Source organism: Juglans regia, chromosome 13 (genome assembly GCF_001411555.2).
Source record: "Juglans regia cultivar Chandler chromosome 13, Walnut 2.0, whole genome shotgun sequence".
NCBI classification, from domain to species: domain Eukaryota; kingdom Viridiplantae; phylum Streptophyta; class Magnoliopsida; order Fagales; family Juglandaceae; genus Juglans; species Juglans regia.
The window spans coordinates 27,661,904-27,689,495 of NC_049913.1; the positions used below are offsets into that span (position 1 = coordinate 27,661,904).

At 37.5% G+C, this 27,592-nt stretch overlaps 3 protein-coding genes and 1 non-coding gene across 6 annotated transcripts in view; 3 read left to right on the forward strand and 1 right to left on the reverse strand.

Annotated features, from left to right (window-relative positions):
* Nucleotides 1-4,971: 4,971 nt before the first annotated feature.
* Nucleotides 4,972-8,048, forward strand: LOC109003938. Its single transcript, XM_018982288.1, has 4 exons — nucleotides 4,972-5,371; nucleotides 5,582-5,840; nucleotides 6,111-6,903; nucleotides 7,485-8,048. Exons 1-4 carry the CDS (start codon nucleotides 4,972-4,974, stop codon nucleotides 8,046-8,048), a joined length of 2,016 nt encoding a protein of 671 aa, XP_018837833.1.
* Nucleotides 8,049-8,623: 575 nt separating this feature from the next.
* Nucleotides 8,624-12,597, reverse strand: LOC109003937. Its single transcript, XM_018982287.1, has 5 exons — nucleotides 12,298-12,597; nucleotides 11,668-11,826; nucleotides 11,434-11,583; nucleotides 9,046-9,214; nucleotides 8,624-8,979 (listed from the first exon to the last, which is right to left on the reverse strand). Exons 1-5 carry the CDS (start codon nucleotides 12,595-12,597, stop codon nucleotides 8,624-8,626), a joined length of 1,134 nt encoding a protein of 377 aa, XP_018837832.1.
* A 67-nt stretch (nucleotides 12,598-12,664) lies between these two features.
* On the forward strand, nucleotides 12,665-12,771 carry LOC118344393. Its single transcript, XR_004798165.1, has one exon. It is a non-coding gene; the product is annotated as a small nucleolar RNA R71 (small nucleolar RNA).
* A 4,111-nt stretch (nucleotides 12,772-16,882) lies between these two features.
* Nucleotides 16,883-27,592, forward strand: part of LOC109003986 (protein VAC14 homolog) — a 33,545-nt gene continuing 22,835 nt past the window's right edge. For 2 of the 3 annotated variants that reach the window (XM_035684457.1, XM_035684458.1), the window contains exons 1-3: nucleotides 16,885-17,288; nucleotides 17,459-17,572; nucleotides 17,721-17,786. In XM_035684457.1, the coding sequence (XP_035540350.1) occupies nucleotides 17,199-17,288; nucleotides 17,459-17,572; nucleotides 17,721-17,786 (270 nt within the window). In that variant the 5' untranslated portion in view covers nucleotides 16,885-17,198. Of the gene's footprint in view, nucleotides 17,289-17,458; nucleotides 17,573-17,720; nucleotides 17,787-27,592 lie in introns of all 3 variants that reach the window. The other variant, XR_004797971.1, reaches the window with a different exon arrangement.

Consider the following 27,592-nt stretch of genomic DNA (forward strand, 5'->3'; position numbering starts at 1 on the left):
CTAGGTTCTTGAAACGAGTTCTCATCGGGTCTAGGTTCTCCATCCTTGACTTGATTTTGGCTTTCTTGGGGAGTTTTCAAATTGACTGTGGGTTCAAGGGAAAACTTTCCCGCGGGTTCATATCATTTGGTATTCAGAGCAAGGTTTCCAATCAGGTCTTATTCTATCTTTTAATTCTAGCATCCATAAATTTAATTCTAGGGCTTCATTGTTCTAGTGTTGACAAAAAAAAAAAAAAAAAATAGAAACAAAAAGTAGGCTGCCGAAATTTTTAGGGTTTTGGGTTTGGCTGAAATTTGCATCACCTAGCGTTTCAAAATTCTAGGGTTTCCTGCATCTCTAAGTTTGTCAATTGCTTGGAGTGTCGTTCCATTGATTCTCTTCTACTTCATTGTCCATGCTTGTGTGTTTGAATTCAATTTGGTTGGTTTTCACAATTGAATATTGCTGTTTGTGGATGAATTAGAGAAAAGAAAAGAAAGGAGAAGAAAAGAAAGGAAAAGAAAAGAAAAGAAAAGAAAGGAAAGGAAAAGAAAAGAAAAGAAAATTCCAAAAAAAAAAGAAAAGAAAAGAAAAGAAGAAGATGAAGAAAAGAGAAGGTAGCATATTCAAAGTTGCTAGATAGTTATAACAAAGAGAAAGAAAGAAATTTGTTTATTAAACCTTATGATCAAAGGGGCTGCTGCATACATCACTCAAGTTGGTATCTTGTCTTATTGTTACTCTTTCATTCGTATAACTTCATTGATTCTCGTGTCATTTTTATTCCTTCATGTTTCTCTTGTTCTTGTTTCCTGAATCTAATTACTAGTTAGGATAAAACAAGGTTGCCTTGTCTTGATTGAGTTCATTTAGTTCTGAAAGAACTTGAGTGGAAAAACTATTGAGGTAAAAGGCAAGAGAGTGTGAGACTATTATCGGGAAAAAGCCATTAAGAGTGAAACACGAGTAGAGTGCCATTATTCGAGTTGAAACACGTAAGGGAGTGTGTGAGGTTTTCTTTTTTACCACTAACATTCTTCTGTGCAGCACCTTGTAATGTCTCATCGGAGTAGCTCATCACCAAGGGGGCGAGCAGATAACTCATCCTTTGTGTTGCATGCCATGCAACAAGAGTTTGAGCGGTTGAACTTGGTGTTAGGTGAAGTGAGGAATAGTATGGATAATCAAGAAGCAATGGTTAGAAATCTGCAAGGAGAGAAAGATAGGAGGCGACGTGAGCCTAATATTAAGAATGGGTATGAGAATGGAGAGTATGGTGAGGATGAGGAAGTGCTAACATCTGAAGTTTGATTGGGTAGACATAGAAGAGTTAGGCATGGAAGAGGCTTTAGGGCAAACTCAGGGGGTCGAGATAGAGTAGATAAGAACCTTGGAAGCATCAAAATGAAAATACCATCATTTCAAAGTAGAACTAACCCTGAAGTTTATTTAGAGTGGGAGAAAAAAATAGAGTTGGTGTTTGATTGTCATAATTACTCAGAGGAGAAAAATGTGAAGTTGGCTGTAATTGAGTTCACTGATTATGCGATTATTTGGTGGGATCAATTAGTATCCAGTAGGAGGAGTAATTTTGAGAGGCCTGTAGAAACATGGAGAGAGTTGAAAGCTATCATGAGGCGGAGATTTGTACCTAGCCACTACTATAGAGAACTCTACCAAAAATTACAAAATCTTATACAAGAGTCTAGGAGTGTAGAGGACTACCACAAGGAGATGGAGGTGGCTATGATTCGGGCTAATGTAGTGGAGGATCGGGAGGACACAATGAAAAGATTTTTGAGGGGGTTGAATCGGGAGATAGCCAATATAGTTGAGTTGCAACATTATGAGGAAGTAGAGGACATGGTGCACATGGCTATGAAGGTAGAGAGACGGCTAAAAGGAAAGGGTACATCAAGGTATACTTCGGTTTCTAGTACTCCTTGGAAACCAAAGTGGGACAAAAATGATCAAGTTGTAGCAAAAGAGAAGACCGAACCACCAAAGGGAAAAGATTTGGGTGAGGCTGAAACCTCAAGAAAAAGTGAGAATGAGCTTAATAGTAAGAGTGAAGGTGAGAGTGAAAGTGAGATTGTGCTGAAAAGAAAGAGTGAAGGTGAGATTGAGAAGAAAAGATACAGTGAGACCGAAATGGAGAAAGACAGAAAAATGAGAGAGAAAAAAGAAGAGGGTGAGACTAAGACCTTAAGCAAAAGAGAGAATGAGTTGAAAAGTAATTGTGAAAAAGAGAGTGAAAAAGAAAAGGAGAGTGGAAAGAAAAGAGAGTGTGAAGAAAGTGAGAGAAAAATAAAGAGAAAAGTGAATTTTTGTACTAAGGCGAGTCTTAATCCTAACGGACTTGACGTATGTTTGCCTAGTATTGTTGTCTCTTTGTTGCAGGGATATGAGGTCATGTTTCCTAGTGGGGTCTTTTGTGGATTACCACCTATTAGGGAGATAGAGCACTACATTGATTTTGTGCCAGGCGCGACAATTCTTAATCGACCTTTCTTGGAAAAACAAGAGTCATTGACACACTTAAAGGGACAAGGTAAGTTGTTGACTAGAATGCATGCTAAGCGGGAGGATTGTATTGAGACTTTTCCTCACGTATTCAAATACACACAAGGTATGAAAAATTTTGTGGTTGATGCTTTAGCAAGAAGGTATGTCCTTGTCGTCATTTTAGATGCAAAATTATTGAGACTTGAATATGATAAGGAATTGCATGCTAATGATGATGACTTTGCTAGTGTTTATGGAACATGTGAGAAAACATCTTTTGGTAAGTTCTATAAACTAGATTGGTACTTGTTTAGAAAGAATAGATTTTGTGTGCCTACTAGTTTTATGCATAAGTTGCTTGTGTGTGATGGATATGGTGGTTTGTTGGGTAACCTTGGTGTAAGGAAGACTTTTGTTGTGTTGCATGACTGTTTGTGGGAACATCATTTGCCATTTAAAGACATGTTGCACGAACGTTTGTGGAAGTATCATTTGGCATTCATTGATGTATTGCATGAACATTTGTGGGAGTATCATTTGCCATTCATTGAGTTTGCATATTGGACTGGTCATTTTGGTTCGAGGAAGACTTTAGATGTGCTTTATGAACATTTTTGGGACTATCATTTGCCATTAATTGAGTTTTCATATTGGAGTGGTGATTTTGGTTCGAGGACGACTTTAGATGTGCTTCATGAACATTTGTGGGAGTATTGTTTACCATTCATTGAGTTTACATATTACTGGAGTGTTCATGCTACTACTAAATTTTCACAATTTGAAATTGTTTATGGACTTAATCCATTCACTCCTTTAGATTTAACATCTTTACCTGTTGATGACAGGAGTAGCTTGGATGGACTTTTCCAAATTCTTGAACAAATTAATGAAAATGCATATCTAATGGATCTTCCAGGTAACTATCTTGTTTTTACTATTTTCAATGTTACTAACTATTTTCCCTTTGATCCAGGTGGAGATTCGAGGTCGAATCCTTTTGAGGAGAGTGAGAATGATGGGATCCAAAATGGGCATAGTCTTAAAGATCATTTGCAACTTCCAGATGGGTCAAGAAGATCAATGAGACAATGCAAGGATTGATGCAATCCACTTGGGACAAGTTTAGCAATAGCCCAACATTCAAGATGGGGCTTGAAGGATGAAGATCCAGTTTTAATTCATTTAATCAGCTACGAAAGAGGGCAACGACAAGACTTAAAGGCTTTGGGCTCTTGAAGGGTTTCAACTTATTTAATTTATTTAAAGAACTTATTTTATTAGTTTAGAATAATTGAGTTTATTATGAGAAGTACTTAAGGGGGCCTATGCAAGGGCATGTTGGGAAAGTTATTATTTTATTGAACTAGGGTTAGGGTTACTGTAGCCAAGTTACTGTAGCGCGGCACTGTAACCGAAGCACTGTTCATCCGGGGGCACTTTTGGAAGATGGGGGTTTATTTTGGCTAGGGTTTCATTAGGTTTTGCTTTAAATACTCTATGTAGCCTCATTCTAATCAGATTATGATGTTTATGAAATTTGATGAATTTATTCATTGTGAGTTGAGTTTTACTCCTCTTGTTCTTAATTGAACTTTTGAACTTATCAAAGGTAAATCGCAACCTTTGTGGCGTTCCTTATTTGTAATCTGGGTTCTTGGGACGGGTTCTTCAACGGGTCTAGATTTTAATATAATCTAGGTTCTTGAAACGAGTTCTCATCGGGTCTAGGTTCTCCATCCTTGACTTGATTTTGGCTTTCTTGAGGAGTTTTCAAATTGACTGTGGGTTCAAGGGAATACTTTCCCGCGGGTTCATATCAGTGTTGCTGGTGATTTTAATGAGATCTTGACTCAAAGTGAAAAAGTTGGTGGAAAAATGAGGGCAGAATACCAAATGGCACAGTTTAGAGAAGCCTTGGAGAGTAATGAGTTGTATGATGTAGGCTATGTGGGGAATCTTTTCACTTGGAGTAATAGACACTCGGGTCACACATATACAAAGGAAAAGCTAGATCGTTACTTGATGAATGCAGAATGGAAGGGTATGTTTAGAGAGGTGGTGGTGGAAGGTTTTGTTGCAAGAAGTTCTGACCATAAGCCAATGTTGCTGTCTTTTGTGGGAGGTGAAAGAAGGCAAAATAAGAGAGGTTTTGTCTTTAGGTTTGAAGCTAGCTGGTTGAAAGAGGAGGAGTGCAAGAGTATGGTTGAAGGGGCCTGGTCAAAAAAGGTGTAGTCTAGTAAACCAATAGAAAAGGTGCAAAAGTTATTAAGGATATGTGGTGAAACACTTAGTCGAGGGTTCAGGAAAAAAGATAGAGAAAGAAGTGGACACATAGACCAGATTACTACCAGAATTAAGGAATTGCAGGAGGATGAGGGGCCTCACAACAGTAGTGAAATTATTAAGCTGCAACATGAGGTAGGCAAACTTTTGGAGTAGAAGGATTTAAAATGGAGACAAAGGGCCAAGAGAAATTGGTATAACATGGGTGATAAGAACACAAAATTCTTTTATGCTTGTGCCAATCAAAGGAAAAAGAGAAATAAGATTTTATCTGTTGAAGATGGCCAATCAATACTGAGAAAGGATCAAAAGGGTGTTGCTGAAGCTTTTAAGGATCATTTTGAGGGAGTGTTTAAAACTGAAAACCCTCCCAACCTCTTAATAGAAGAATGTTTAAGGCAACTTGACTCTAGAGTTACTAGTAGCATGAATGAAGCATTGCTGAAACCTTTTGTGAGAGAAGAGGTCGAGATAGCTCTGAAGCAGATGGGGCCATATAAGTCTCCTGGCCCTGATGGTTACAATGCATGCTTTTATCAAGGCTGTTGGAACACAGTAGGAGAGAATGTATGTGAAGCAGCCCTGGATTTCTTGAATGGAGGTAAGATGGTCCCTGAATTGAATTTTACTTATATAGCATTAATTCCAAAGTGTGCTGAACCAAAAAAGGTAGGGGATTATAGGCCCATAAGTCTATGTAATGTGCTATACAAAATAATGACAAAAGCTCTTGCAAATAGACTAAAGTTGGTGCTTAATGAGGTTATATAAAAAAATCAAAGTGCTTTCATTCCTGAGAGGTTGATATCAGATAACATCATAGCTGCTTATGAGGCTTTACACTCAATGAGGACTAGATTGAAGGGGAGAGTGGGATGCATGGCGGTAAAACTGGACATTTCAAAGGCCTATGATAGGGTTGAATGGCCCTTTCTAGAGGCAGTGATGAAGAAGCTTGGGTTTGGTGCTAGATGGATTGAATTGATAATGACATGCATAAACTCAGTTTCATATGCTGTTCTTGTTAATGGTAGCCCTGGAAGTGTGATAAAGCCTACAAGGGGCCTAAGGCAAGGGGACCATTTGTCCCCATATCTCTTTCTATTGTGTACTAAAGGGTTAAGCAACCTCATTAATATGGCTGAGATAAGAAGGGAAATAAGGGGTGTGGCTTTGGCTAGGGGTAGAATTAGATTAACACATTTACTTTTTGCAGATGACTGCATCATCTTTGGGAGGGCAAACTGGACTGGATGGCAGAAGATCAACTCCCTCTTGAAATTATATGAATAAGCATCGAGACAATGTTTGAATAAGCAAAAATCTACAATTCTTTTCAGCAAAAATGGAAGAAAGGAAGAGTGGGACCAGATCTTAAAAGACTTGGGAGCAAGAGTGCAAAACAACTATGAGAGGTATTTAGGCTTGCCTATAATGGTAGGTAGGTCAAAATATAATACTTTTAGAGGTATAAAAGACAGGATATGGTTGAAGATCAGTAATTGGAAGAACCAGTTTCTATCACCAGCAGGGAAGGAAGTCCTGTTAAAGGCTGTTATCCAAGCAATACTGACCTACCATATGAGTGTCTTTGCTCTTCCTAAGAGGCTATGCAAAGAAATAGCTGCTTTAATGTCAAGATTCTGGTGGAGTCATGGGCAAAATGAAAAGAAGATACAATGGTGGAGTTGGAAGAAGATGGGATTGGCAAAAACTAGTGGTGGGTTGGGCTTCAGAGAGCTGGAGAGTTTCAACAGAGCTCTCTTAGCAAAACAATGTTGGAGAATTCTTACAAATCCCAACTCAATTGCAACCAAAGTTCTAAAAGATAAGTACCATAGAAAAACTGAGGTGCTGGAGGCAAGCTTAGGCAGAGGACCTTCTCTGATCTGGCGAAGTCTGATGGGATCTATGGAACTATTAAATGAGGGACTTGTTTGGAGGGTTGGAAATGGGCAAAATATTCAGATATGGAGAGATAAATGGGTACCTAAGCAGTCTTCTTACATGAATCAATCACCAAATCAGTTTCTAAATAAGGAAGCAAAAGTCGCAGAGTTAATTGATGAAGGAAAAAGGGGATGGAATGAGGATCTGGTTAGAAAAGTCCTTTGTGAAGAAGAAGCAGACCTGGTTTGTAGTATCCCAATCAGCCAATCAGGCTTACCTGACAAACAGATATGAGCTCCATCAAAGAAAGGGCTTTTTAGTATAAAATCTGCCTACCACCTGGAACTTAGTAGAAAAAGAAAGTTGGTTGGGGAAACTTCATATGGAACAGAAGGTATAGAGGGCTGGAAAACTCTATGGGAGCTAACAGTGCCAGGGGGAGTAAAAGTCTTTTTGTGGAAAGTTTTGAATAATTGCCTTCCGACAAGTAGAAATATGTTCCAAAGAAGAGTGATTCAAAAGCCTTGCTGCCCAATATGTGTGAGGGAAGAAGAAACTACAAGCCATGCTATGTGGTGTTGTCCAGCTGCTACAGATGTGTGGGCTGAGATAGGAAGCCTGGTACAAAAATGGAACTATGGTGAAGAAGACATGGGTTTAGTTTGGATCAAGATGGTGGAAAGACTAAAAAAGGAAGATCTAGAGTTAATTGCAACAGTCATGAGATCTATCTGGCTGAGGAGGAACAAGTTTGTTTTTGAAAATGTTTTCCTCAGCTCGGGTAAGGTCTTTAATCAGGCAAAAGCTAGTTTGGAGGAATTTAGACAAGCACAAACTACCCTACAGGTCTGGCCAGGAAGATACAGTTTGATAGAGGTCGGGTGAGGTGGATCGCACCCAGGGAAGGTGAAGTGAAGATAGATTGGGATGCAGCTTTTGACCAAAAAGAGAAAAGGATGGGGGCTGGTGTGATAATTCGAGATGTTGAAGGGGAAGTCCTTGCAGCTTTGAGTATGCCAAGATCGAATATACCTTCTCCAGGAATGGCTGAAGTAAATGCTTTGTGGAGAGCACTGCAGTTGAGTGCTGAGTTAGGAATAGAGCATGCTACTTTTGAAGGGGATGCTTTGGAAATTATAAGGGGAGTAAATAATAAAGATGAGAATTGGGAATGGAATGGCCAGAAGGTGGAGGACATCAAAACAATCCTTGCAAACAGATCTTTTTGGAAGGTCCAACACACTTATAGGGAAGGAAACAAGGTAGCTGATTTGTTAGCAAAATTTGCTTTTTCTGTAGATGAAGAAAAGGTTTGGATAGAAGATGGCCCTGAGGGTCTTTACAGCTTTGTAATACAGGACAAAATTGTAATGTCTGAGTTTAAATGAAATACAGATACTGAAGTTTGTTATCAAAAAAAAAAAAAAAAAGAGAATTTGATTAATAAAAAAGAGAGGAAAATGGTCTTTCCGGGTGGCAGTATTCAATTTTCTGTAATCAATGTACATCCGCCACCCAGTCACAAGTTTTGTAGGGACTAACTCTCCCAGTTCATTCTTCACCACATTAACACCTGACTTTTAAGGAACAACCTGTGTAGGACTTACCCATTTACTATCAACAATAGGATATATCATTCCTACATCTAATAATTTTAACACTTCATTTTTCATCACTTTTTTTATAGTGAGATTTAGCCTACGCTGGGGGTCTCTACGAGGGCTAGTTCCTTCCTCCAAATTAGTTTTATGTGAACAGACCAGGGGACTAACACCTTTTATATCAACAATGCTCCAACTTGAGGCTGAATTATGCTCACTTAGGATCCAAATTAATTTCTCACATTGAGACTCAGACAATTCAGATGAGATAATTACAGGAACCAAGGAAAGCATGCTTTAAACCCTTAGGCAGATGCTTCAATTCAACTTTGGGTGTTTCACACTTGAACACTTGAAGGAATTCATTTTTCACCTTTCTCAGGCAGATCCTCAAATTTTGGTTGCCATGCCTGAGTGCCATAATCATGAGTTCTATAAAAAATAGTACAAATATCAACTACATCAGATAGATCACTGATAGAATCAAACTCATAATTATTAAGAAAATACTCAAGGGGATCAAAATCATGAACTGTAGAAACTCCTTTATCTATGAGTGAGTCAATCATGTATGTCTGGTGGCTCTCGTCATCATCTTCTGGCTGTTTTGTAATATGGAAGATATTCACCTCGAGAATCATGTTTCCAAAAGACAGTTTCATGAGCTCATTCCTGCAATTAATAATAAGAGCATTAGCAGTGGCAAGGAAATACCTACCTAAAATCAAAGGAATTTTAGAAATAGTATGATGGGCACCATTATGGACCTAGTCCATCTTGGTACCCATCATAGTATCAACAACAGAGCTAGTGTCTAGGATTAGGAAATCAACAGGATAATAAAATTTGTCAATTTGAATTAGAACATCCTCTACCACACCCCGAGGTACATTGACTGAACGGTTAGCCAATTGCAACACCACAGTGGTTGGTTTGATTTCTCCTAACCCCAACTGTAAATAAATAGAATATGACATTAAATTCATGCTAGCTCCTAAATCTAGCAAACTTTACCCAAACTCATTGTAACACCCCGTATTTTAGTGTATTTTTACTGAAAGATTATTTTTATTTATTCAAAAATTTATTCTCTTATTTTAAAATTGTTGGATTTTTAGTTGGTTTATTTTATGATTTTTAATTTTGTGAAAATTATATTTTGAAGTGCTTTCTTATTATTAATTATTGTTATACGTTTAAAATCTCTTTATTCTAAATTAATTACTGTGAGATTTAATTATTTTAATTTCACTTAACCATTACGTTTAAATTATTTTATTTAACTTGTGGTTTTGAAATCGTTTCCGTTGAATCATTTTTGTGACCCAAGTTATGAGGATTGTACCTCATTTCTTTTCCCTCCATTTTTCTTTCCTCTCCTTTTCTTTTCTCTTTCTTTTCTTTTTCCTTATTTCTTCCTTCGATCTCTCCCTCCTACTCGTGACCCAGCTCCCCGTCCCTCTCTCCGTCCGTTCCTTCTTCTCCACCCAGCGCCGCCTTGAGCCGGCGGTGATCGACACCGCCCAGCCCATTAGCTTCCCCACCGGCCGGCGACACTACTCCACCAACCTCAGCTCCATTCGCGCCGCTGTTAGCCACCACGAGCCTCTTCAAGCCGCGGCGTCATCTTCGCTCCAGTGCCGCCGTCGCACCACCATTGGCCACCATCTTCTCACCACTTCATCATCGACCTATTGGTAACCCATTGGACCCAACCCCACCTCCGATCGGTCACCGGTGAAGCATTTTCAACCCCATTTCCGATTTGGGTGTTTTTGGTCTTCTACCGCCGCCCACGCCGCCACCCACGGCCAACCTTCACCACCACTAGCTTCACCGATCTCCCTAGGCCATACCCTATCATTCTTGGTTCTTTGTTTGTCTCGGTTGAAAAGTGGGTATTTGAGACCCACGACCACAATGCATTTTGCACTGTTACGTTGCTCAGACATCACTTCTTGCAGCTTTGTAATCCTTCAGAAATTGCTATATAACACTGTAAGTATTTCTCCAAAGAACTTTCGTAATTTAAATGTATTTAGTTGAACATGCCGGACTGAGTCTGAGGAGTACGGGGGTCGGATGAATTGGTGATTGGAGTTGTTTGTGTGATTGATTGGGTTGGTAATTGTTGGTTTGGATATTGTGTTGTTCATGTACATTGCATTTTGCACGCATGATCATGTTTGTAAAGGAAACTGGGTTTTCGTGTATTGCATTCATGTTCATGTGTTTATGAAAACTGGGTTTTCAGGTGAGAATGGATTTTGGGTGCGTGTGTATCACGACCCCAAGCCGAGATGGGGCATTATCTCAGTGGAGCTCCTCTGGTTACTCGGGAGCGGAATATACTAAGTAACGTCCCCTGGATTGTCGCTGGACGACAATAGGATTGAACGAGATGGTCTCGTGCCGACTCCGTGGTCCTTCTGCTGGCGGGGACTAGAGGATGTCTGGCCATGAACGCGCTGGCGCTGGGCGCGGAACTGGATATCGCTTGTTGCGTAGTAAATGCTCGGCCATGAACGTGCTGGGCGCGAAACTGGGCATCGCTACGAAACCAGGACGTGCGGATGGTCCCTAGGGAGATCATGGTGTATATGGTAATAATGGATTAATGAACCATTTTCTGAGAAAATAGTGTGTGTTGGATTTCTATGTAAATCATTTTCTGGAAAAATGTTTTACGGATATTTTGGGCCAAATGGAATTTTGGCGTGTGTTGGAAATTAATCATTTTCGGGGAAAATGATGTTTTGAGGAAAATGCATATTTCATCATATGCATGCATGTTGGTTGTATTAATGCATTTTCATTACGTGGTTATTTGGGTTATACTTATCTGCAGTACCATTTTGTGGTAACGCAGATTTTGATACAGATGAGGAGGATAAGGGCGAGCCCGAGGAGACGGCTCCGCCCGAGGAGTGATCTGGGATCACTTGCTTAGTTATTTTATTTTACTATATTGTATTTTAATTTTGGATGACTGTATAACTACTTTTTAAATCTTTACTGATATTTAAATTGTATTTAAATTCTGATACTTAGTTGACTAATCCGCTGCATTGTTTTTGTACACTGTTGCATGTACACACACACTTGACACTTTCGTTGGGATGCGTGACCGTGTTGTCATCATCATGGCATCTCGATTCCTGTGTTTTCTTACATGGGGGTCGGGGGCGCCACACTCATGATTTTCAATACTGCATGCAATGGTTGGACAACCAGGATCATTGTACTTGAGAGGAATCCGCTGCTCAATTAGAGCACTAACTTGCTCTGTCAGGAACGCTATCTTCTTCACATGGTCCTTCCTCTTAACTATACACAAATCCTTAAGAACTTTTGCATAAGTAGGAACTTGTTTAATCACATGCAAAAGAGGAAAATTAATTTTTACCTGCCTTGGATTCTCTAGGATTTCATTGTTAGGATCCAAAGTTCGCTTGCTTGATTTCAAAGCTTGAGTGAATGGTACCTTAACAGGATTCTTTGTCACCTCAGGTTCCTTGGGCCCCTCAGCATCACTATTATCTTGAATTGTTGGAATGTGTGATGACTTATCAATTTTCGTCATAATGATATTCACATCCTTCAAATTCTCTTGCCCCATATGATAACTATAGGGTGCAGACTAAGCTTGAGAAGGGAACTTACCTCACTCATTCACACTGAAGGAACTCATCAATTTGGACACTTGACTCTTTATCTCCTTATTTTCTTCAACAACTTGCGTAATCAAAGATTCAAACTTTTGGTTAGTTTTATCTCGTGTCTCAATAAAAGCATGCAAAGTATCTTCTAAATGACTCCTAAAAGATGAATGTGCATAATATGGCGCATGATATGATCTATGGGGTTGTGCAGGCTGCAACTTTCAGCTAAGATTGGGGTGATTGCACCACCCCAGATTATAGGTATCGGAGAAAGGTGAAAAAAACTTCTTGTTCGTACCTAAGGCATTACATTGTTCCTCATACACCCCTCTCGTCTCAACAAATGTGGGATACTCTTGGGCGAGGTGATCTACCTTGCCACACACAAAATATGGTCCAAAAGTCTCTGCATGATTAGCCATGCGTGTTAGCTTTAAATCCTTAGTCTTTAACACATCTAGCTCCTTAGTGAGCATCTCAACCTTAGCCTTTAGACTATCTTCTTCTCTGAGATGGTAAATTCCACCACCATTTGGGTTTCTTGCAGGTTGTGACCTATTTGTGCTTTCAGTAACACTAGGTTCAGTCCAAGTGTGAACTTTTTCAGCATGCTCATTGAGGTCTTCTATGGCCTCATCAGAATCTTTCTGTAAGAACTCACCATTACACATCATCTCTACAAATTGACACTCTCTAGGTGTAAATCCCTCATAAAAATAGCTCACTAAGCGTCAATTTTCATACCCATGGTGAGGACACATACTCAACAACTCATTAAATCTCTCCCAAGATTGATACAAAGTCTCACTGTCCTTTTGTGTAAAGGTGGAGATTTGTCTTTTCAAACTATTGGTCTTATGTTGAGGAAAATACTTATTAAAGAAGAACTGAGTCATCTCATTCCATAACCCAATATATCATGGTCTCAGCGAGTATAGCCAACTCTTAACTCTATTCTTTAAAGAGAAAATAATGAACTTAAGTCTCACAACGTCAACAGTTGTATTTTGACTATGAAAAGTCGCAACTACTTCCTTAAACTCTCTAATGTGCACATATGGATTTTCATTTTGCAAGCCATGAAAAGTAGGGAGTAATTGTATCATCCCTATTTTAAAATCCAGTTGGCGAGTATTAACTGGAAACGTGATGCATGATGGTGTGGCTGTACGTGTAAGGTGAAGGTAATCATGAAAAATTCTAATGGGTTGATTTTCGTGTTCCCTAATTTCTTTGAAACTAGATGAATTGTCAAATAAAAGATTTAAAAAATTTGATTATGATTCTACCATAGGTCTACAAGTAAATCTACCCAATGTGTCTCTATATCTATGCATGCAAGGTAAAAACAATACTAAAAGAATAAAAATACTATAAAAATAAAGAAGAAAAAATATAATGTAGCAAGCTAAAAGAAGGAATGAAGTTACCGCATTTACAAACTGCTGAAAAGAAAAACTATCTAGCAATTCTTCTACTGTCTCCCTGACAACGGCGCCAAAACTTGATTACGCCCAAAGAATAAATTATGATTGGGAACTCAATTCCCAAAATTCTCAATCGGAAGGTATAAATTTATAAACCAAGATTAAACCAAATGTAACCCTTCAAAAAATCATTCACTACTTTTAAAATACATAAATTATTATCATTATTGAGAAAATCCAACGACGGCAATATACCTAAGAAGCAATATTGCAGCAAATAATTAAATCAATATAGATAAATAATTGATCCAAACATAATCAAAGAGTTAATCCATTCAATAGAAAAAACATGACTAAATCTATAAACAAAATAAAGTTTATGATTATTCGGAGCAAAAAACATCAACAATGAATTGAGCATGATAAAATAAAAAAGTTTTAGTAATTGAAAATGAAATACATAAATAAAAAATAAATTAAAAATACCACCTAATGTGCAAGTTCATCCCTAGCCTTACTTGAAAATTTAGTTACCCATAAATATAATAAACAACAAAAATCTCAAAGGAAAAAATAGAGCAAACGAGGCAATATAAATTAATTTTAGATCTGTTCATTCTTCAAATTGAGTCGTCTTCCCCTCTCCAACTCTCAATTTCGTGCAAATGAAATGCTAATATAAGGTAGGAAAGAAACCCTAATGTCTTCATATTCTCACATACAAAATCGCCTAAATTTTAAGGCTCATATTTGAAGCCATGTACGTGCTTCAAGAGTTTGAATTTAGAAATTCTTATTCGAGACAAATTTGTAACCCTTTAAGATAGTTTTCCAATGCATCAAGAATTGCATCAATCTGATATTTGAGTGAAAATTTACGATCAAAATACTAAAATATGTACAGACTGTCTTCTAGCGAATTTTGGACTGATTTTTTCTCTGGATCCAAATTACTCTCAAACCCCATCATTATCCTTATTTGAAGAGTCCTACACTCGTTGAAAGTTCTTAAGTTGTTCCAACATCTTGCTCACTTGAAAGTCCTTTGAATTTGACTGGGTTTGGACTTGCTCTTTTATAAATTCTGAAATTAAACATAAAAATTTGTTCAGGAGTATCCCAAAGTAAATAGAAACTCAATTCAAGAATACACATTAATTCATATGATTTCTATTCACATTTTAGCATTTTAGTCCAATGATAGAGTATTTAGAGTACACTTTCATACACTCATCACATATAAACTAGATTTGTCTCAGAATTCTGCCATTCATCCAGTATTTCATGTATCTTGTTTGAAGAAAAATGTTGGGCAACATGTATCTCCTCTGTCAACATTATCACCAGTCAATTTGCAAAGGGAATTAATTCTAGAGCCTGAGAGTATTTTACAACGCAGGAGCAAGAAGTTGAATAATGGGCCACCAGTAGAGGTTCTGATGCATTGGAAAGGATCTGCAGTGGAAGATGCTACTTGGGTAGCTTATTGGTAATTGTGTGACAATTTTCCTCACCATATGGGTAAGGTTCTCTGAAAGAGGAGGGTATGTTATGGGCTGGAAGAAGATGAAGGCTGCAGTGTGGGAAGAGAATGAAAGGTTGGAGGTCTGAAGTGAAGTGCAGAAGCTGAAGAGAAACTCTGAAGTGCAGAATTGGAATATCGTGGCAGTTAGTTAGTTAACACAGATTTCATACGGCATCGTTTTGTTAAATGAGTTTAATAAGTGTTGTTAACGGCAGGTCGTAAATGTGTTGTATAGTGATTGGACACGGTCGTTTTGATCATCATCTTTCATAATCAGTATAAATCAACCATGAGTTGAAAGAAGAGGCCAACTATGATATTTAGTCAAATTCCTATCTATCTCTCTCTCTACATTAACTTTCTCTCTCTAATTCTTGATCATAATTCTGGAGGTTGACTCCCTTGAAGTAGTCCAGTTCCATCGTAGAAGAAGTGCTCCTCATAGCTACCACCGAGTCAGTGTCAATAGAGTGAGCCACCATGGACATCAGATTGAGAAGCATGATAGAATGTTATGATCTTGAGGGTTAAAGGCTTAACCGAATTAGAATCCAACAATCCTAGGACTTTTGGATCAATGATTGAGTCTTTAATAGATTAGACTATCCTAGCTAAGTTGCACGAGTTGCTCCTTAGACTGGTCTAGTAGTTATAATGTTTGTTTAATAATGTATTTGAGGTGCTCTGTCTCCAGCACAAGTAATGTTGTAGATATAATGGACAAATCACTGTAATCTTTGGATATAAGTTATCATGTTACTTTTATGAAGTATGCTTACGTTAATTTGGAATATATCTTATTTGGTTTATAGTATTGCTCAAAGAAAAAAAAATTTATCTGCTCTGAATATTTTATATTATTAATTGCATACTAGGTGCATTATATCTTTATCTGTCATGAACAAGAACATGTAATCTTATGTTGCATGTCTCGACGCTTCAAGTTCTATAAAATCCCAAACAAAATTTGAGAGTATCATAGACTGGCCGTTCTAGCACTACGCTAGCATTAATTGCCAAAGTTGGATTTGGAGCATCCAGCTACCTAAAGAAGAAGGAATTGAATTTGTGGGTAGCAAGTCTTAGGACGATACCAAGGATGATTTTGACCTTAGAAGTTAAGAGAGATTTAGCCAGTAGAGTAGAAGTATACTTGGTTCAGGTAGAGCTTCAACCAACATAGAAAAAGTCGGTAAGGAAGATTCTTGACGTCAAAGAATTCCCAAAGGTTCACGTTTTTTTTTTTTGTTGGTAAATAACTACTAATGTTGATCCTTTTGAAGTATTCATTTATAGGATTTTATCATACTATCAGATTATTTTGATAGGGTATTTCATATTTATTAGTCACTTTTTGGATATCAATTATCAAATTTATTTTATCAAAAGTTGTGAATATATATAATTATTATAAAGTTGAAATGATAATATTGAAATAAACAAACATAATTTGTTTATTAAATGACTTATACATATGCTATTGTGTGGCCAGTACATTTGGGACATGTTTGGAAATTATTTTCGTTTCATTCTATCTTATCTTATCTCATTTTATTTTTTTTTAAATATCACTTAAATATAAACACTTTTTCAAACTAAACATTATAATTTTTTCAAATTAATCATTACAACTTTTACAAATTAAAAATAAAAAATAAAAAAACTCAACTTTATCAAATTTTAAAAAAAATAATATTAAAAAATAATATTCTAACAATATTTTAACTTTATAATATTTTTTATTAAATTTTTTTTTCCTTCTTTAAAATTTAAAAAATAATTAACTGAAACTTTCTCACTACTATTCATAAACTATATTATTATTATTTATAAAATTTTTATCTCATTTCATTCCATTTACCGAAAATTCTTTAATTAAATAAATATGAACCATCTTAAAAAATAGTTGATATAAACATAAATATAAACTTATAAAGTAGTATCCCTCGGCGAGAAAAAATAAAAAAAATGAAAACTCAGACCAGACTTGACAGTTGACACACACGCTTTACGAATGGAAAAAATAAAGAAAAATGAAACTGTGGTCTGTGGGAGAAAATAGACTACGTAAAATTTTCCCGATTCTTCTACCCGTTTTCCTAGACCTGAAACAGTCAAAGTTAGGTCAGTTTCCAAGTAACAATTACGATTCCATCATCAATTTAATCGGTCCGTGATCTTTGGAAGAAGAGGAAAGAAAAAAAAAAAAAACCCTTGAGATGTGCTGATTCGAGCAGGAGAAGACCCGAAAACGAGTTTGAGTTTGAGTTTGAGTACTGGGGGAGAATTCAATTGGAGAGACTTCGAAGGGGTGGGGTTTACTATGACCGACGCGTTCTCTCTGATTCCCGCCTCTGTGCTGCGCAATCTCTCCGACAAGCTTTATGAGAAGCGCAAAAATGCCGCTCTTGAGGTCCCCTCTCTTCTCTCTCTGTGGTTTTTTCTTTCCAATTTGGTCAGTCTTTGATTCTAGGGTTTTGGGTGGTTTTGTTGGATCTTGGAGGACTTTTATATGGGTAACGTTTGTTTCTGTTGGATATATATATATATATATATATGTATATGTGTGTATGTATGTATTAGGTTGAGGGAATTGTGAAGCAGCTCGCAGTGGCTGGTGATCACGACAGGATTACGGTGGTGATCAATCTGTTGATCACGGAATTTACATATTCGCAGCAAGCGAATCACCGGAAGGTATTTCAATGAATTAGAATGAGTAATTGAATTGGTGAACTTGTTTGGAACTTTCGTTTAAATGCTATGGGGTTTGCATTTAGGTTCTAAATTTTGATTTGTACTCAATGAAATTTGAAATTTGGTTGCATTATTTTCTTTGTTGTAGGGAGGATTGATAGGCTTAGCTGCTGCAACAGTTGGGCTGACTGGTGAAGCGGCTCAACATCTCGAGGTAAGGGGTTGGAAACAAATTTCTAAATGAGTCTAATCTCCGTAGAAATGAGCTTTCTGTAGCAGTCTTTCCTTAGAATTAAACACGATTTAAGTTGAATGTTGTTAATCTCATCCAGTGAGAGGCATGGACATGTGCAAAGCAGTGATTCTGGATTACTGGAATACTGAGTTTTTGACCTGCGGATAATATTATTACGTGTCCAGTAGGTGGAAATGATGTGTGGTCCTATACCTTAGTATCATAAATTGGAAGAGGTGTGCTGGTTCCTTTTACCAAAATTGCTTATGGAATTATGAAATGGTTATTTTGGCAATGAATGACAAAGTACACGTATATGCATTATGAGACTCTTATGTGTTTGGTGCCTCATTATTTGACCTGGAGTACAGGCTTTAGCACTTCTAGGATGGGATGGGTCTGTTATGGATGGTGAATTGGGCTTGCTTTCAGTCATTGTTTAATTGTACTGGGCGTAGTGATCCCTCTATAACTTATTTACTCTTTTTAAACTAATATGGATGTGAAATGCCCCAAGGGAGCTCAAGCTACATTTGGGCCCACACTTTGAAAGGACTAATTAATGGTACAATTGGAACATTTTAGAATCATTACAAAGAACAAGAACTTCTTCATCTAAAGTAATGTGAGATCCTATTGCCACCTATACTCACTCAGTACAGGGTATCACAACCTTTCCCCCTCTTAAATTCCCGATGTCATTGTTGGGCCATTCCATCATAGGTAGCATTGTTCAAGTCCCACACTTCTAGTTATGATTGACTTTGTTACCATTGGTAACACCCCAAGTGGGGTCTAACCCAAATTTGGGCCCACATTCCAAAATTACTAGTAAGTGGTACAATTGGAGCTTCTTGGAATCATTACAAAGAGAAAGAAATTCTCCCTCCTAAGCAATGCGGGATCCCATTCACACCTATACTCGTCAGTTAGTACGGGGTATCAGAATCTCCCTCTTAAATTCCCAATAGTCTTACTTAAAAAAAAAAAAAAATTTCCCGATAGTCTTGTTGGGCCATTTCATCATAGGTGGCTCAACTCAAGTTAAATAATCTTATAATAAAGATATGTGATACTTTTAGTTTATTAGATTGGTATGTGATTAAAAATTAATACTAAGTAAATAATTTTATATTTAATGATAACATGGGAATTCTACATTGATTTTTTAATTTATAAAAATAAATAAACATATATTCACTTTTTCAATTTAATATTTATCAATGAGTCAATAACTTGTTCTAATGTAAATCACATTTATTTTGTAAACTATTTTTTTAAAATAAAATTTAATTTAATAAAATAATAAATGTTCACTATATGACAGTCCTTCCCTCGATCAACTTTGCCTTTCTCTCTGCCTAAAATCCCCTGGTATATGAAAGAGTGAAAAGTTTCGTTGTTGTGGAATAAGAAGCCTTCGTATCTTAATGCATGCATTTAATTTATTCGGAGCAATTAGAGCGGATCTACTTTTTGGGGAATATGAGTCGAAGCAACAACAAGAATATTTATAGTGGAATGTCTTTCATAATCTCTGGAGAGATGGTTCACTAATAGACCAAGGGATAAGTAATTCAACTCATTCACATCTAGATCATGAATGTTAGGAATCCATATTATGCAAGGACATTGGTTTTGCTAATTTGAATTGAAGGGTGATATAAAATCAGTCTATTTTTGGCATCATATCCATAGTTTGCGCATTCATCATATTTAGAAGCTCTATCTTTATATAAAGGTCATGGTCAATATCGTCACTATCCCCAATATCGTCACTATCATTAATAAGAAAATCCTTAGGCTTATTATCCATGAACTTGTTCGGAAATACTCTAATGAAAGGAACTTATTGCTAAAATATGTTCCTATAGCATATTTTAGTATTTGACCAAATAGCATTGTCCAATTACTACATAACATATTACTAAAATACCCAGAGGGGGATGGGGCTAGGCAGAGCGAAAAGGGATTTCCATGAGTTGAGAAATCAAAAAGATTACCCTACACGAAGTTTGTGAATAAGTGATTGTGTGCTAAACAAGATGTATTTTTTGTATATAAATAAAAATTTATTAATATAAATAGACGTTGTCAAGTACACTGGATGTATACAAGAGAAAACACCTAGTTAGAGAGTAGAATTAGATACAAGGAAATCATGAACATTAAGCCCATGATAGGGAGATGATTCGAACAAAGCCCAAGAGTGAGAAATTAGAAACCTATGCAATCTAGACCAAGCCCAATCGGATGACCATATGAACATCCTCCAATCTCTTGCTTGGGATGAAGATGCACCTCCCTCAATCTCTCACTTGGGAATCGGGTAATGTTGAAACCACCACCAATGCAGCAAGGCATGTCCCACCAATCTAGGTTTGGCCCATAGACTCCGGCCAAGGCCCACTCAAAATCATCTACCACCTGTTGTAAAACGAGAAATGATATTTGTAGTCCTAGGATAATCAAGGCCCACGCTCTCCCTTTGAAAAAAGTGGGTAAATCTGGGATCCACATGAAAAAATCATTTTTTTAATGGCTCACTTTTTTTTTTTTCAAAAGGGGTACGTGAGACTTGCACACCCTAGGACTATATCTAACATTATTTCTTTTAGATATTGATTTTGTTCCAAGTAAGTGACCTGCCTCAATTGCAGTGAGTAGTGCTGTGAAATGGTCCTCAAATCCTCCACATGTAATCCATATTCCTCCTCACAAGGCACCAAGGACAACCACACCATTTCCTCTACACCATCTCATCCATACAAATACCACACCTCCTCAACAGCACCATTGTTGTCGTCACTACCTTGTTCGAAACTATGTGTTGATCCACAAGGTGCTTAAAGAGATATCGACAAATTGGTTCTCTTCGTCATGGGTGGTGGGGCCAGGGTCACCATTTGAAGTTCTGGGTTGGCAGCAAACCCAAAAAATCCCCCAAGTGTCGGCAACACATCAAGTTCCTTCACCTCCGATGTGGGCGTCGTCATTGTTTTAGAGAGAAATTGACTAGGGGTGTGCCATTCATTGGTGATCCTTTATGTGTCACTCTGACAGACCCTACTCCTCCCCCAAGCCTTGGTGTTACACCATTTTCCTTCAACTCCGGTGTGGGTGCCATCGTATTGTCGGAGAGAACATTGACCAGGGGTGTAGTACTCATCGACAAACTTTTGTGTGTCGCACGTGGTGGGGGGCAGTCCATTTCAGCCATCTCTACGCCAATACCCTATGTAGAACCCATTTCGAATATAGATGGCTGATTTTTCTTTTGACCCACCACATTCTCTCATATTTGGATATAGAAATTGGGCCAAACCCAACTTCCTTTTTTCCTTTATCCGGTTTTATGGAATTCGGCCCATCTTTGATCACATCCATCCCACTCCTTTGTGTAAATGACTTATGCTTCGGGCCTATCTTGGGCTCCTCCTTATTGGGCCTTACAGCCCCATTACCACCTCCCGAAAGCAAGTCAAGTTTTGTAGATAACAAGGCAACCGCTGTCTTCAACTCAAGAAGTTGGTTTTGCATCTCTTTTAGGGTACTTTGCATCTCTCTTTGAGCCATACTGCCATTGGGAAGACCAAAACCATCCCTTGTTATGTAAGAAACGGTTCTTAAGCTTTTAGAGGAGTTAGACCCCTTATGCCTTGGGTTATGTCCATGTGTGATCAGCAGAGGCTTCAGACCAATTTTGCAGTTCCCTTCTTGCCCCTAGTATCTAACTGAGTCACCAAACCATGACTCGTATTCAGAGCTGCCGCATATGATCACCTCGCCACTGTGGTTGCGCTTATCTTTATGCTTAACCTCCATATTGTTGTTTTCATGATCGGATGTGTTCTTCTGACTTTCCCCTCATGACCCATCATCATGAATCCGGAAAGACAGAGTGGCGAATTTGCGTAACTCGACAACAAATTTCTCCCAACCAAGACCTTCATACCCTTCCGGAATGACTAGAATAACCCACCAACTTCCTCCGCCATATTCGGTAATAGTTAAATATCTACCATGTACGTCGGAGCATTCTTGAGCCACAAAGGCTCTATTTCCATTGCGGCATGTGTTTGATGAATTCTGGTTGTCTCTTCGCTTGGAACATTGCTTCCACTGTATCCACCAGCCACCCTATACCACTATGACTCAAAACTATGGACCTCTAACCCTTATGCTCTTCTCCAAAATTTTTATTGAGGACCTCCATGTTTCTGGTAAAAACTCAAAAGCCTTCGATTCCATCCAAAAGCGCACAAACTAACCCATAATAATATGTGATCTAAAGTAAGGAAAAAACAGAATGAAATAGAGAACTATTTCTGGCAATCATCACGAGAATAACCATCAGTGCACTCATTCCATACGAGAGAGAGAGAGAGAGAGAGAGAGAGAGGACTACGTAAACAGGATGTATTGAACTCATAATTCATTAGATTCTTTTAATGAATGCCAACTAAATATCATAAGTAAATTTCTTGCGGTTGTTCAATCATTTGATATCCAGAGTCACTCTTTGATAAATGATCACTATGAGCCGGTCTCAATAGTATTTGATCAATCCTTTGTTGTTAGGGTGGAGAACTAAACCAAGAATTCTTTTTCTATATCATCAATCCAAGCATTGTTCATTTTTTTTTCTTTTTCTTATCAATAAATAGATCTCTTTACTTGTATGACTTAGATGTATTGTATTTTTTGAAAAAGTGATTCGATTAATGGGATTTGGTATTATACTTATAAGATCGATGAGATTGATATTCAAATATTTCTTCATAGAATGTATTGATTTGACCCTATAGGTGGGACGAATTTGGATCCCCTAAAGTTCTTAACTATCTCTAGAGCTTGAGATAGACACATCAAGGGAACCCCACAATATTTATAGTTGCCAATTAAATTTCTCAGGCAACACTTAATGCTCAATAAATGATATGTTTGGGGGGGTTGGACCTTAAATATGGAAGTCGGTAATAGACCTTAAATATGGAGGTGGGTGGGTGTGTGCGCGTGTGTGTTTGGGGGGGCGGGGGGGGGAGCACTAGAGACGTGAGTGGGGCTTATGGAGTGGGAATTTGGAAGCATATTAGATGAGGGTGAGGGATTTTTACTCGTCACACTAGACTTATGTTGGGAAATGGTTCTCGAATTAAATTCTGGAGTGACCTATGGTGTGGGGATAATGCCCTTAAGGATTTATTCTTTTTAGTTTTCGGTATTGCTTGTGAAAAAGAAGCTTCAGTGGTTGATGTTATCTTACTATCTGGGGATTAAGTCCAATAGAACGTGAACTTTAGTATGGCTGTCCAAGATTGGGAAATTGGTAGCTTTGAGGATTTTTTTCATCTTTTATACTCCATGAGGTCGAACATATAAGGAGTTGATAGGTTGTGGTGGATAAGTAAAGGCATGTTCTCGGTTTGATCTTTTTATAAGTCTCACACAATCACAAGACAATCAATTCCCATGGAAGAAGATTTGGCGAAATAGGGTGCCTCCTAAAACGGCATTTTTTGTTTTATCAGCTTTCTTGGGCAATATTTTGATGACGGACAACTTACAGAAATGGGGGGTGATTATAGTAGACTGGTGCTGCATGTGTAAGAAAAGTGGTGAGACTGTGGATTATCTTATACTGCATTGCGAGGTTGCTAGAGAGCTATGGGATGATGTGTTTTGCAGGTTAGAGCTAGCTTGGGTCATGCCTACCACAGTGGTTGAGCTCTTGGCTAGCTGGACAAATCTAGGAGGAGCCCCCAAATCACAGTTGTGTGGAAAATGATGCCTATTTGCATCTTGTGGTGCCTATGGAAGGAGCGAAATGATTGGACATTTGAAGACAAAGAATGCTCTATAGAGGAACTTAGATCACTCTTTGTTAAAACGTTATTTTTATGGGCCATAGCTGTAGATTTTAATGGCCTTGGCATTCAGGACTTTCCTGTTTCTTTTTCTTCTTCCTAGATTGGCGTTAACTTGTGTATACTTTCTTGTGTACTTGGGCTAAGCCTATTATTATTATCAATACAATTGTTTACTTATAAAAATAAATAAATAAATGATATGGGGTCCTGTAACACCCTGCTTCCCAAAAAGACATTTTAGAATTTTTGGGGAGTCAGTGTGCTATTACTAAACTTGAAAAAAACTTTTTCTTTTTAATAACGCGCCAGATGCGAAAGTTTTTATAAATAAAACAATTTTAATAAATACTGAAAATCCAAAATAGAGTCTGCGGAAACATTTATTTAAACTTTAAACCATAGAATAATCATAGTATAATCTGTCTAGGCCTTTGCCTTGCCTCCCAGGGTCAAGTCCTGTTCTGCAATCTCATCCTTACAAATGTCATCACCTAGGGTAGCTTAAAAACATAAAAATAAACTAAAATGAGTCGAATACTCAATAAGCAACACACCATGCAGTAAGCATAATAAACATAAGGTTTCTTGAAAAAAACGTGCATACTCATAAATACATATGTAATTAACATGAATATGGACTTATCTTTCAATTATCATAGGTCGTTACCCACTGTTGGCCCTTGTAAGTTAGGGTTAGCGAATCTAAATAGATTCCGATTTCGCCTGTGGCCACTGGTTGTGGAATCCATACATAAGGAAGACATACTGGGTGCACTACCAGTATGTACGACCTGACAATGCAATATGCCCATAACATAAGTACCATCTTCATATCATAACATAGGCCGTTACATATTTTATCAAAATCATACTTGCATACTTGTCATTTCATAGATTTCAAAAGAAATCACATACATACTTGTCATATCGTATCATAGATTTCAAATGAAATCGCATTCTTTCATAAATATCGTGATACATGTTCTCTCATATAAATTCATGGCTTTTCATAGATAAGTTTATGCATAACTCTCACATAAAATAATAAAATCATGACTTTTCATAAATAATTTTATGCATAACTCTCACATAAAATAATGCATTTCATAAATTATTTTATGAAATAACTCTCACATAAAATCATGCATTTTATAAATAATTTTATGAAATAACTTTCTCATAAAATCATGCATTTAGGTACGTAAAAATGGGTTTTCAATGAAGGGCATACATGCATAATATCTTTATAAAAAGACGAGTAGTTTATCGTACATACGTGTAAGGATATGATCATGCTATTTACCTTGCAGCACTAATCCACTATTTCAGCGCATAGTCGGTCGCCTATAAAAATAAACACCCAATTTTCATAAATTTCTAATTAAACCTATGACTTTATTAAAAACTTAAAACTACTATAATAGTTTATATTTCCTAAACCTAGATTCTTCCTAACACTAAAATATGCTCATCTTTTAATCCTAAATAGACATTGGTATTTTTGAAAAAAAACAACATAATAGGCATGGGCATTTTGGGAAGTCTGAAAATTAAACACATAAAATGGGAAAGGCAGCTTACGGAAACGGGAGAAAAAAAAAAGTTTACGGGAGTGGAGGGTATATACACTTGCCATAGCTTGCATCTTCTGTCCTCCGCTCCTTCTTGGTTCCCCAGGTTTCTTTATTAGGCAGTTCCGAGCTAAATGGTTTGGCTTCCCGCACTTTAAACACACGTTCTGGCCATACATACACTTTCCCAAATGTCATCTCCCACATGTTGCACACGTGGGGTAAGTTTGTCCTGCTGGTGGTTGCCCTTGACGATTCTCAATGTGAGGCCTCTTGTCCTTATGCGAAGTGAAGTTGTTTGGAGTTGTTGCTGTTGTTGGCGCTTCCTTTGATTGTTGTACTCAATGTTTTCTTGGAGGTCTTCTTCAGCAATGGTAGCTCTGGTGAATAGCTCCGTGAAACTCCGAATCCTGAGAGTACGCACACGTTCTCGAATCCTATGATCCAGTTCGCGCTCAAATTTTTCAGCCTTCTTTTCCTCATCTAGAATTAAGTAACTGGCGAAACGAGAAAGCTCCATGAATTTCGTAGCATAATGTGCTACCGTCATTGTTCCTTGAGTAAGGTCCATAAATTGGCGAGCTCTCGACTCCCGAAGAGTCCTTGGGAAAAAGTGATCTAGAAAGATTCTCTTGAAATGTTCCCAAGAAATGTTCTCACACGTGTTGGAGTATGAGCCTCTTCAGATTCGAGACGACCTTAGCTATGAAGAAATTCCAGTGAGAATATTAGCACAGAAGGCCCAAGTGCTACGACACAAAACTATTCAAATGGTCAAAATACTTTGGAGTCACCACAGCGAGAGAGAAGCCACTTGGGAACATGAGGAAGACATGAGAGAGAAATATCCTGACTTATTTAAATTGAGGTACGTTCCATCTCGATGACGAGATTTTCTTTTAGGAGGGGAGATTTGTAACATACCAGTCTTGGATTTAGGGTATATAGGTAAATCTTCTAGTTATATTTTTCCTATTATTATTATTATTATTATAATCTTATCAGATTTATATGTTTATTTATTTTAATAATTTCTATTATAGTTTTGTTGAAATTACTAGAGCTTTTGTTTTATTATTATTATTTCTAATAACTAATACTAAATTGTATCAGAGTCTATCATAACCAGAAATGTGGGACTTGAGCCGTGCCACCTATAGAGGACGTCGGGAATTTAAGGGGGGTAGATTGTGATACCTCATATGATATGGATAAGAGTAGGTGGTGTATGAGATCCCACATTGCTTGGGAATGAGAAGTTCTTGCTCTTTATAAGGTTCTAATAGGGTTCCAATTGTATCATTGACTAATCCTTTTGGAGTATAGGCCATGTGGTTTGGACCTTCCATTGGGGCGTTACAGGTCCACTTCGCATGTGTATCTCTCTCGAGCTCTAGGGAATTTCTATCCAAGCCGGACTACCACTCCATAGCATGTTGCCACCAAAAGTTGGATTAACTAATGTACTCAATAATGGTGACCACCATGTGCAAAAGAAAGAGCAACCTAAAGAGATATCAAATAGCCCATTTCTCCTGAAAACAATTGTCTGGTAGCTTGGAGGAATGAGTGAGATATATGATCTCTCTCTCTCTATGTAATGCCTCAATGGAAGACCCAAACCACATGATCTATACTCCAAAATGATTAGTCAATGATACAATTGGAGCTCCATTGGAATATTATGAAGAGCAAAAACTTCTTCTTCCCAAGCAATGTGAGTCCCATACACCACCTATCCTTATCCTTATCATATAGGATATCAATCTCTCTCTCTCTCTCTCCTTTCAGAATATTGGAGTTCTTGTGAAGATGGATTATTTTGGAAGCTACTTTGGATTTTATTTTTGTTTAATTTGCATTCCTATATTTATTTATAAAATGTTGGATTAACTAATGTACTCAATAATGATGTCACCATGTGCCCTTGTCCAATTATGACTGTTAAGATGGATATAAAATGGGTATTGTGTCACAATCTTGATGGTTGGATCCTAATGGAGGGTGCAAAGTGTTAGCTTTTGGTAGAAAACTAGTTAAGTGGGAGTTGTTATGAGCAGCCATCCATACATAAAGGGCATTTAATATTATGGCTTTTACCTCTGACTGTCAACTCATAGTCTTCAAAGGTTCAGGCATTATGTTCCTACCAAATATATTACATTAAGCATAGAGGGGCCATCCTCTAAACTTCTAATTTCTATGATTTTCAAAGGTTTTAACTAAAAAGCCGATAACTTCAATTGCTGGGGGCATGAACTACTCTACCTCAAAAGTATTGAATATCTATATCCATAAATACCTAGCTATGCTACGGTGAAGTAGAAGAAGATTGAACTTGCTC